The following is an 11,711-nucleotide window of genomic DNA, read 5'->3' as shown; positions in this document are numbered from 1 at the left end:
TGGAAAACATTCATTCAGGAATCCTCCCTCAACCAATCCTTTCATTTGTGGACTGACTGGATCTCCATTCTGGACCGTCCTTTTTGACCTCTTCTGAATTTCACTGTTCATCAACCAGTTGTAAATCCATCTTCTAAAGTGTCTGCATTCTCTCTCATTTTAATGTCTTTTTAAAATTTGCCAAGCATACACCATTATTTCATCAAGTTAGCAGAAAAACACTAAACAGCTTGGGGTAGAAGACAGTTCCACATGGAACTCTCTCCTCCCAGTGAGTCACTGATCTATTAATGACATGTTCACCAAAGCATATGCTACCAGCACATACACTGAAATAGCAACACCCTCATAGAACTTGTTTAGGCAGCTGGTGACATAGTATTAACCAGATGACTGCAGCGGAGTGCTCAGGAATCTTACCTGCCCTAGAACTTGAATTCATGGTGAATTCTAGGTGCCAGTTGGCAATCCTTGTAGCCTTTCACAATCTGGTACGCTGGAGACCGCAGCTAATAGTACTGATCAGGAACTCATCATAAAACACTTGATGGTGTTATGTGATTATGGTATGAAAGTGCTTAGTTATGTGATTCATATGCTTGCAACTGTGAAAGACTGCCTCAAAAATATTAAAAGGAATTTAATTCTCCAAGACTGGCAACATGGCACCCGTTTTCAGACTCAATTAAAATTTCAAACTTAAACAACATAGTCAGTAAAGAGCTTATATACAAGCTATAGTTTCATTTTTGGAATTATCACCTTTATGGTACAGTGCTGAAAAATTCAGTTTATCTCGGCTAATCTGTCACTTTGTCAATCTGTTTCAGCTAATAATATTGAGCTATATGAAATAAAAACTGTTTTGATTTGCCTGTCAAAACTTTGAGTTAAATTCCTTTTAATGGAGAAAGTGTTTATTCTACTGTTAACACCTTATACAACTGAAATTTGTTTGGACTACACAAGGGACTGTTCTTAGAAACAAGGCTAAGCATCATTATGCTCTCTAATGAAAACTAGTATTAATTTGCTGAGGGAATCAGTGGGGGGCCTTTGTCAAATCATTCAAAATTTCATTTCCAGTGTCTGTAAAATAGGGGTATTTCCCAATAAAATGGAGACTCATTCCAGAAAGGACTACACATGCATCCAAATTCAAAACTGCTGTTTGCATTTGCTTCTTAAACATAATACATACAATTCTTCAGTGTTTATCAAAAGCCATGCAACAAGTTCAATAGAACTATTTTATTGATAAAACAGATCACATTGAAAGTCTGAAAACAACAACCATTAAAAGGTGTATTAAAACATACCCAAATCTGAAGAGTCTCAATTTTCTGTAGTAGAAAAACCATGTACAATGGACTGAAATACTATATACACAGTATATTTTATATTAGTCTGTCAACACAGTTAATTCATCCAGAAGACTACTGTACACGTGGTTCGGTAATCTACATTATTTAAAACTGCTCTTAAGTTTCTAGTCTATTATACTTTTTTTACACTCATGTGTTTCTCTTTCCTGGGAGGGGACATGGCTCAGTGGTAGAGCATCTGCTTGAAATGCAGAAGGTCGCAGATTCAATCTCTGGCATATCCAGCTAAAATGATCAGGTAACAAGCTTTGTGAAAGACCTCTACCTGAAACCCTGGAGACCTGCTGCCTGTCAGAGCAGACAATATTCATTTTGATAGACTAATGGTCTGAATTCAGTATAAGGCAGCTTCATATGTTCAACCAGCAAACACCCCTTTTTTATGTATTGTCGAAGGCTTTCACGGCCGGAGAACGATGGTTGTTGTGGGTTTTCCGGGCTGTATTGCCGTGGTCTTGGCATTGTAGTTCCTGACGTTTCGCCAGCAGCTGTGGCTGGCATCTTCAGAGGTGTAGCACCAAAAGACTTTTGGTGCTACACCTCTGAAGATGCCAGCCACAGCTGCTGGCGAAACGTCAGGAACTACAATGCCAAGACCACGGCAATACAGCCCGGAAAACCCACAACAACCACCCCTTTTTTACATTTCATTCCATTCATATTGATATACAGCCATCAACAACATCATCTGTATGCACCAGAGGTGGTGTACCTGAGGGCACAGACTGAATTTTTTTTTATTTGGCCCTCCAGGTGCTTAATTTTTGGGGAGCATTGGCCCCACCACACTCCAACATCAGCTTGGGGATTGAGGACCCTGAAAAACTATTAAAGCAGCACAAAGGACAAATACTATTAAGGTCAACAGAGTGGGAGAATGTGCCATATCTGGGCCTCCACCTGCTTTTGTGGGTTCCAAGTTGCCTTCTGGCACTCGTTTCCAGTGCTGACACCCTGTATAGACATAAGCTAGCGCTGTATTTCAGAAATGAATTTCTATGTAACACTCCCTAGACTTAGCATTAGGAGGCTTACAGTTCTTACTGCAAGCACTAGCCAATGACAACCATGGAAAACTGTTACCGTCTTAGAATACAGAAATGTGAGGCACTGAAATCAGTCTTTTACACATTCTTCCCCCCCCCTCCAACCCCCCCCCCTTGTGCTTTAGGAATCCGGCATTTCAAGAACAGATTAAAACTACTTTCTTCCATCAATGCCAATTTTCAGACTGACTTTTACATAATGAAAATATACACAAATTATTTCAAAAATGTTCTAGAGTGGCATTATGCCCCTCTAATCATTTATATAAATGTAAAAAACAATTGAAATATTAGATATTGGACTTTACATTACAAAAGACAAGCATTTGCTTAACCCTATTTAAAGATGCTCCTCACACCATGGAGAGAGTCAAGCCCCTCTTTGCTCTGAAGGACCAGAAATACAGTATCGTTACATAAGGCTTGCTCAACTCTGCATTTAGGAAAGTAGCAGACTGTGCTCATGATTTTGCTGGCTCTTGCTTCCATGCTCACTCAGTTGATTTGCCAGCACTGCTACAGGTAGCTTCTGCTTGGCCGGAATTCAGATTGGCCCACAAAATATAAGTATGTTCCATAACAGCAGTCCAAGAGGACCTCCCTGCAAAGGCAGTTTGCAGTCTCCACAGTCTCATTGGAAAGATCAACACCCAAGCAAGCACCATCTGTTTACTTATGTTTCACTGAACAGCATGATCATAGCACTGTTCCCACTTTGCTTAGCCAATTGCAATGGGGTCTGAAATGCAAGGTTTTGTGCATTGGTGAGGGCACCATGCTTTAAGAGAACCTCAACCACATGAGTGTGTCCACCTTTTGCTGCAAGATGTAGAGCTATTGACCCCTCCTCATCAGGATCATTTATATTTTCTGAGTTGAGAAGTTCCTCTACAACTTCATCATGTCCATTTTCAGCAGCAAAGTGAAGTGCCGTCCTGTTTGAAGGGCCCCTAGCTAGGATATCAGCACCTTCCTCAATCAGGAGCTTGGCAGTGGACAGGTGGCCATTGCGAGCTGCCAGGTGGAGGGCAGTATACCCTTCTGCTGTCACTGCTTCCACATCTGCTCCCCGGTTGAGAAGTAGCCTAGATGTACTGGTGTGACCAGTTTCAGCAGCTATGTGGAGAGCAGTATGAAGAAACACATTTCTGATATTGACACTGGACTGCAGTTCTACAAGGATACGGGCCACTCTGTAATGCCCTCTCTGAGCTGCCAGGTGCAATGGGGTTCTTCCATCCACTGTCTGTGCATTCACATTTACACCTGGCTGCTTAGCCAGAAGTTTTACAATGGGTAGATGACCCTGCCAGGCAGCATAATGCAAAGGCACCCAGTCATCCTTTCCTTTCATATCTATGTTAACCCCTCTTCTGAGGAAGATTCGCACTATGTTCTCTTGGCCATGCTGGCAGGCAATGTGGATAGGAGCCCTCCCTTCAAAGTCCACTTCATTTAGCAAGGAATTCTTTTCAAGCAGCATTCTCATGCTAAACTCATCACCATTCTGGGCAGCAAAGTGAAGGGCTGTCCACTGGTCCTCATCTTTTGCATTCACATTAATTTTCCTGGACAGGAGCAGCTCCACAATGCTCTTGTTCTTTCTCTCTATAGCTACGTGGAGGGGAGTAGAGCCTCTCTTGTTGGTCATATTGGGGTTGGCATTATACAGGAGAAGCCACTTGACACATTCTTCTTGGCCTGACTCAACTGCCAAATGCAGAAGGCTGGAGTTGCCATCTAAAACAAGGTCAACATCCTGAGGCTGAAGAATCTTCATCAGTTTGCCTGTGTCCCCAGATATGATCGCCTCTGTCAGCTTTCTTTTCTGAATATCAGTTGTGCCAATATCTAGAGAGAAAAAAGTAACATCAATTTAATTATAATCAAAAATCCACATGTATCACTGTATGTATTAGCCCTACTGAAGAGAGAGATGGAAACTCTAGGTTCCATACTGGCAATTTCAGCACAAATCCAGAAACATAAACCTTCCCTTCAACCCACTTTTTTCCCCTGCACAAATGAACGTTTCAGCACAGCCCATCTGGGTTGTAATAATCATGTTGTGGGCAGTCAGTGTATCAGCAGTTATGATGCACAGCTTTCATGTGACATACTGGGATCACATGCACTCAATTAGTACATAAGCGCACACACAAAGCTAGACTAGTAGGCTTTTAATGACAGTACTTTGAGCACTTAGGTGAAGACCTATTGAATTTCAAAGGAAAATCAGAAGCAAATGTGTGTGTAGCATCTTTTGGGAGTCTCTGAACACACCCTGTTAAATAAATATCCTAGACCTTACTAGAAGTAAACACTTAGAGCCCATTCATATAGTCAAGTGTTCACACATGTGATATGACCCAACCGACATTCACGAGGAGAATGTAACATGATTAGGCACTTCATAGAGACAGTTTGGAAGTTATTTCTGCAATTCTAACGTTTTAAGAAATGTGTTTGTATCATGAAAACAGTTACTAAAAATGCAGCTACGGCCCACGCCACACAAACATTCTAAGGAGTAGTTCACCCTGGCAAATATTTTAGAAGTGTGAATCTATTCTCAGGTACCTGGTAGGTTTTAATGTCTGGGGAGATTTTGTGGATATCCAAAAAAACAAATAACTGGGTTCTAGATCAAGTCAAGCCTCCCTAGAATCTAAAATGGCAACAATGAGGCTTTTGTACTCTGGTCACATCATGAGGACTCACTGGAAAATACAATACTAGGAAAGATGGAAGGCAGCAGGAAAAAAGGAAGACCCAAAATGAGATGCCTTAAATGAAGCCACAGCCTCCAGTTTGCAAGATCAGATCAAGACACTTAATGAGGTCGTTAATTCATAGGGTCCCGTCCCCCGACGCGCACGCACACAGAGTCCTGGTGTTCAAAAGGCCCACTATTGGTTGGATGGTTAAATTAAAAAGATGAAGACAGCTGTTTTGAGACAGTCCACTCAGCAAATGAGCAAGGTTTAAGTCCAGTGGTATCTTAAAGACCAACAAGAATTTCCAAGGTATAAGCTTTTGAGTATCAAGCTAGTTTCATCAGATATGAGTCTTTTTATCCCCCTCATAAAAATAAAATAAAATCTCAGATCTTCATGTCACTCATATCTGATGGCTCTTGAAAGCTTATACCCTAGCAAATCTTGTTGGTCTTTAAAGTACTATGGGATCTGAATCTTGCTCATCTACAGCAGACCAACAGGCTGCCCAGCTGAAACTCAGCAAAGTAGATGTGTCATGACCATGGCTTCCCACCACCTGGAAACCCTGTGAAACATGGACTGCCTCCAGAGGTGGCATGCAGTGACTGACACACACACCTGGGTGAAGGCTCTGATATGCTGTAACCCATCATCAACAACAACAACAACAACAACAACAACAACAGCTCTCTGTCAGCTCTGTTACATCCAGTAACTTTCTCAAAATAGTTGTCCAAATCCATTCACAGCAAAATTTGTTTGAATACAAGACACGAAGATACACTTTTGTATGCATTTTGGGTGGGGAAAACTATCTCCTAGGCCTTGTCTTGCCAAATCATAACACACTTACCACTCCCAGAATTCTCTCTCTCAAATGATAGTGACAAGGAACCTCGTGAAGAAAATGCCGAGTCCACGGAAGACACTCCAGAAAGCCTCTTATCGCTGGAAGCAAGCCTGGATTCAGAGGCACAGCGGCTGAGCTCTTCAGGCTCTTCTGTCTGTGAAATTCCTGAATCCAGCTGGGACAACAACTCTGAGAGACTGAAATCCTTAACCGATGTGGGATCAGACGCCTGTTTCAGTTGGGATAATACAGACATTTCCTGGAAAGTGGTGGGGGAAGAGATGGGGAAAAGAAAGATTCGCATTTTAAAAGGAATCCAGTGCTGGCTTTTCAAAGGGTCAGAAGAAGGGCAAGTTCTCTTTTGCCTTTTATATACTGTTCAATGCATACCTGAGAGTACAACTCTTGAGTATTCTTTGCATCTTCCTGAACTATCACTTCTTTATTTTCATGTTCTGGTTTTTCGTAAAGATCTTCTGTCTCAGAAGTGATTTCTTAAAGAAACATATAAAGAAAGAGATGGTCACAAAAGATGCATGGCTGCAGCAGCTCTAAACTCTTTCCACTCACTACAATTTCCTTTTAAACAGAGTCTTATACCACTCAAGGCAAAATATTAGTTGCTCTGTGCATGAAGAAAGGTACAGGAGACTCTGCTTCCTGCTTGTAAGTAGAGTCAACCACTCCTTCTGCATAACGCTGCATAGTTTCAAGTGGCAGATACATGCCCTCGATCATTCAAGATGCAAAACATGAGGTACAACATCACTCCTCCTCCTCCCACATCTTCACCAAATATTCTTCATTTCCTCTATGCAAGTAGTGGAGAAATTCTGTACAGTAAATATCATATTATGTAACCATAAAAACCTATTGAACTAGAAGTATGCTAGTTGCACAACTGAACAGGATATGTAGCCATTTGTAAATTTAGTCACAAACGACTAAGAAAGTGGGAAGATCAGTAGGTGGACTGGATGGAGGAAAAAAAAGTGTCTCCTCCCTGCCAGGACTGGAGTTTCTTCACCACCAGTCTTTTCTATTTATTTTTAGCAGAAACTGTCAGATTAAACACAAAATTTGTATTAAAAGCAAATTAAATGAAAACTGGAGGTTCTAGACACATATGCATTTTCTATCACAGTATGAGTCTTCAATATGTATGGTTATCCATAAAAAGAGGAGCAACTTATAACCGGTGTGAAAAGAATCCCTGACACTGAGGAAACAAGAGACAAGGCATCTATGTTTGCCTTGCTTTAAATCAGCACACCTAGAACATACAGCTTAGAAAGTTCACCTGAGGCAGCAATTTGGGGAGTTAAGCAGGACCCACACATCTCTGACATCTACATCAACACCCAGTCATGATCAGACATGTTCTCTTCTAATGCCTTCCCTGTAGCAAGGAAGCTCCCCACTCTTCCGCCTGAGCACAACAGTGGATTATGTGCGTGCTGCATAAATCAATTTACAAGAGTTCTGTAAGGGATTAATATAGCCTTAAACACTGAAGTCACTTATTATATTATCAACTATTTGTTTACCTTGAAACGTTGGTCTCCTGTTAGGGTCGTCCTGCCAGCACTTTTGCATCAGTTTGATCAAATTATTACACACGTGGGGACTGGATTTAGAGGGAGCTGGCAATTCTGGACGGTGGCCATTAACAACTTTCACCATAATATGTAGAATGTTATTTTCTTCTGCAAAGAAAAAGCATGTTAGAATTCTCTCTTTGAGAAGTATCCTTACTAAGACAGTTTAAGCCACCTGCTTTTCCCCCAACGTGGTTCCCCTCTCCCCACCTTCCCCAGGTAAACATACTTTTTTAGCTGTGGAAGCACACAAAACCAAACTACATGCAACACTGGGAGTTTCAGGGCCACAGTACATTTCCCTCTTAGCACACCCGCAGTGCAGGGATGCAGTTTGGATCAGGACCCTGGTGTGAACGAGAGTCATGTTTAACTCTCCATCACCTGCTGCCATTTTGTTGACCTGCAGCAGCTCTGCAGGGCAAACATAAATTCAAGGGAACAGGGAGGAAGGGTGAAATCTACTCCTGCCTAGCCCCAATCAGGACCCCGTACAGATGCTATTTTAAAAAATGCTTTGAACTTCCAATATCACAGCTAGTTTGGCCCTTAACAAGCCTTTTATTGAATTCTGAGAATATTACATGCAAGTTTTTCAGGAACAGATACAGCATTCTATTTTTATTAGCTTGTTTGCATATACAAAAGCTTGAGCAGATATACTTTAAAGATACAAGAGAGAACAATAAGATGAATACAGAGTAGATATTAATTTATTAGTAGTCAACATCAATAACAGTTAAGAATTAATGTATAATATTTACAAGGCTTCTGATGGTTCAAAACATTCGTATGCCTATTTTGTTCTGGAATGGCTATGCTCCAACCAGAACTGCCCATCCCAGCTTCAATGCTGACAGAGCGTCACTCTAAACTTTACTTCCTTCATGAGTTCTCCATAAAGAGAACCTGGGCTAACGCAGACACAAAGCAGCTCTGGGAGAGTGGCTTGAATAAAAAAAGGAGAGCCAAAATGGGCACGAAAACCTGCTGCTGGGGAGAGGAGAGCTCCTGCCTTTCTCCCAAGCTTCCCCACCTCCCGTGCGAAAACAGTGTGTGTGTGTGGGGGGGGCAGTTTTCCCACTTCTGCTGCCTCATGTGCACAAAATGCTTCCATGTGGAGCAGAAAAAATGGGACCTCCCCACACTCTTTTTGCACATTTAGAGTGACTCAAGAGTATTGTCCTATCTTCCCTCTTCCATCACTCCCTGCAGTACAGAGATGTGCTCTATTACATTTTCTTTGTGGATATGTTATCATCATACTTAGGATTAGAGATGGGCATGAACCGAAATACGAACCAAAGTTCGTGACAAACCAGGCTGGTTCGTAGTTCGTGAACCGGCAGTTCGTCAGAGTCCATTTCTGACGAACTGCCACAAACTTTAGGCTGGTTCGTTTGGTTCATTTTTTGGTTTGTCACTGCAGACAGCCTGGCACCGATCAATCAGTTTCCTAGGCAATAGGAGATGGACTTCCTGCAGACTTCCTGCTGACCCGGAAGTGACATTCTGCTGATCTGGATGTGATGTTTTCATGAACCAAATGAACCGGTTCGCAAACCGAGGCAGGTTCGTGAACTGCGATGAACCACGAACTGCACGGTTCGTTTTTTTCTGGTTCGTGCCCATCTCTACTTAGGATCCAATACTGGCCACTGACCCTGAGACTGCTGGTGATGTTAGAAGACACATGACTTATACATGTCATCATACTTTATCAAACTCTGTCTAAGCTTCTTTCTGCAATGCCATTATGAAGTTCAGTGTACTAAATGCAAGCCACATCATGACAAGTTTGCTAGAACACACACGATTATGGGAGGAGTTTGTTATAAATCATTTCAAGTGCAATCCAAACAAATGTATATTTACTTGCTTACCTGAAAAAGGCTTCTTCTGTGTGAGGACTCCCCAGATAACAATGGAAAAACTGTAAGAGAAACATTGACAGCCTGTCAACTGTCTAGCCATGCTGTCCATCAGAAATAATGTTAGAGCGAGACCTGGTCTTAGTAACATGACAATTGCCCTGTTGTAACCAGCCAACATCCATCAAGTCCAACACAGCTAGCCAGATGCCTCTAGAAGCTGTTATGTAAGCACGGGATGAGAGTTATATTTGCTCTGTGTGTTCCTGACATTCAGAAATCTGCTGTCTCAGAATATGGAGATTCAGTTTAACAATCACAATGACAGAACAATCCTCTACAGATTTTTAAAGCCACATAAGCTAGGGAGCATTGCCCCATCTTGCTATATGCATTCTGTAAGTTAATTATGCATTGTCTGCAAAAGTATTCTTGGCTTTCCTGATCTGTAACTACTTATGATAATATTGATCAGAACACAGTATAGACCCCAGAAAAGGATATTATACATCTATTGCGCAACTCTTTCCTAAACTCTACTACCAAGAAGCTATGATTCTAGTGGAAATCACTGGCCATATATACTTTGATACAAACAAATCATTAAGTATATTGAAGGTTACTAGCAAATGAAGGGGCATCTGGACGTTACACCTCCCCCATGTAGCCAGCTGACTAAATTTTGTTGGGTCCTGAATGAACCATTGTAACAGCATTCCAACACTGTGGCCTGCATTCTACCACTCCAATAAACCAAGTCTGAAGCACTGTTCCATTCCAAGGAGTCTTATTTATTTATGTCATTTATAGTCCACCTTTCTCACTCAGACTCAAGTCAGGTTACATAGTGTGAGAGTAGTACAGTAAATAACAAAAAACATTTCAATAAAATGCCATAGGGTATATAAATGCAAATTTACAAAAGGCCTAACATCAGCAAAAACCCAATATAAAGTTGAAGAAATGCTGAAGCAGAGCATAAGCAATTCTAAGACTGATATTAAACAACGCAGAACTACCCAGTATGATCAACTATGTACATACTTGAAGTAAAAGATCTCTTTAGCGAAGCATCTCTTTGAGACCACCTCTCAACAATACAGCCCTCCTATCTAAGTAAAAAGGCTTCTTGAATAATTCAGTTTTGCATTGTTTGAGGAAAGCCAAGAGTGGAGACTTTCCTAACTTCTTGTGGTAGGCCATTCCATAGGATGGGGGCCACCACAAAGGATGTACATGTACAGGCAGTTATTGATTTTGCCCACGTGCAGGGTGGCACGTACAGGAGACCTTGTTCAGATGAGTGAAGCTGCTGTGAAAGAATATGGAGAGGGAGGTGATCCCGTAGGTATGCTGGACCATGAAGAGCTTTGTACGTGATAGCCAACACCTTGAATTGATCCTGGTAGCTAACGGAGTAACTGTGGAATGGGAGCAATATTCATGCTTACTCATTCACAATAACAGCCAAGCAACAGCATTCTGCACCAACTGGAATCCTCCAGTGCCAATTAATTTTGATAAAGGCTTTTAGTGGTCTGGAGGAACTTTCTCAAGCCTAAAGCAGGATACTTGCTTGAACTTAGTGTATCAGCATGTTAAACTGAACCAGATGGTAACAAGGGGAAGCACAGGATAAAAATTATGTTCCAATTTTACTCCCTCTAAACAATATAGACATTTCTCCAATTAGAATCTCTGGGGCCAAACATAAGGAGAAATTTCAACATGTGCCAACTACACTTGAACAAAATCAGTATCTTCTGCGCTCAAGCCACAGCAGCTCCCTTAGATCCCTTTAGTTATACTGGGTTTTATACACACTAATTGTTGATGCTATGATGTATAATGTAAAAAAATGTATATGTATCAAAATATATAATGTATACATATGTATGTTCCTGACATATGTGTACATTATGCATATGTTTGTATACATATACATTTTGTATACATAATGTATAAAAAAATGTATAATGTAAAAAAAGAGTAATTGCTCAGTTTTTGACCTAACAAGGGATTCTCTGGATATTTAAACATGCACTATCAGGACACTCATTAAAAAGTTACAGACCTGTAGACATCATGCTTGGTGTCAAAATATCTGGTCTTCTCTTTAATGCGTTCAGGAGGCAGATATGCAATTGTGCCACAAAGTCCATCAATGCTGAGATTGTGGGAATGAGAAAGACCATTGCACTTGGCTAATCCAAAATCAGAAATCTGGTAAAAGAAAGCCAC

General features: G+C 41.2%; 1 protein-coding gene across 1 annotated transcript in view; it reads right to left on the bottom strand.

Moving 5' to 3' along the window:
- Positions 1-1,944: 1,944 nt before the first annotated feature.
- The window catches only part of RIPK4 (receptor interacting serine/threonine kinase 4), a 42,762-nt gene continuing 32,995 nt past the window's right edge, over positions 1,945-11,711 (bottom strand). Inside the window, exons 3-8 of the mRNA XM_054975043.1 lie at positions 11,545-11,693; positions 9,483-9,532; positions 7,549-7,707; positions 6,392-6,495; positions 6,005-6,260; positions 1,945-4,282 (exon numbers count right to left, since the gene is read on the bottom strand). Coding sequence (XP_054831018.1) covers positions 3,105-4,282; positions 6,005-6,260; positions 6,392-6,495; positions 7,549-7,707; positions 9,483-9,532; positions 11,545-11,693 — 1,896 coding nt within the window. The 3' untranslated portion in view covers positions 1,945-3,104. The remainder of the gene's footprint in view (positions 4,283-6,004; positions 6,261-6,391; positions 6,496-7,548; positions 7,708-9,482; positions 9,533-11,544; positions 11,694-11,711) is intronic.

The sequence above is a fragment of the Eublepharis macularius genome, chromosome 3 (assembly GCF_028583425.1).
Source record: "Eublepharis macularius isolate TG4126 chromosome 3, MPM_Emac_v1.0, whole genome shotgun sequence".
NCBI lineage: Eukaryota > Metazoa > Chordata > Lepidosauria > Squamata > Eublepharidae > Eublepharis > Eublepharis macularius.
This window is presented reverse-complemented; position numbering and strand designations above follow the sequence as displayed.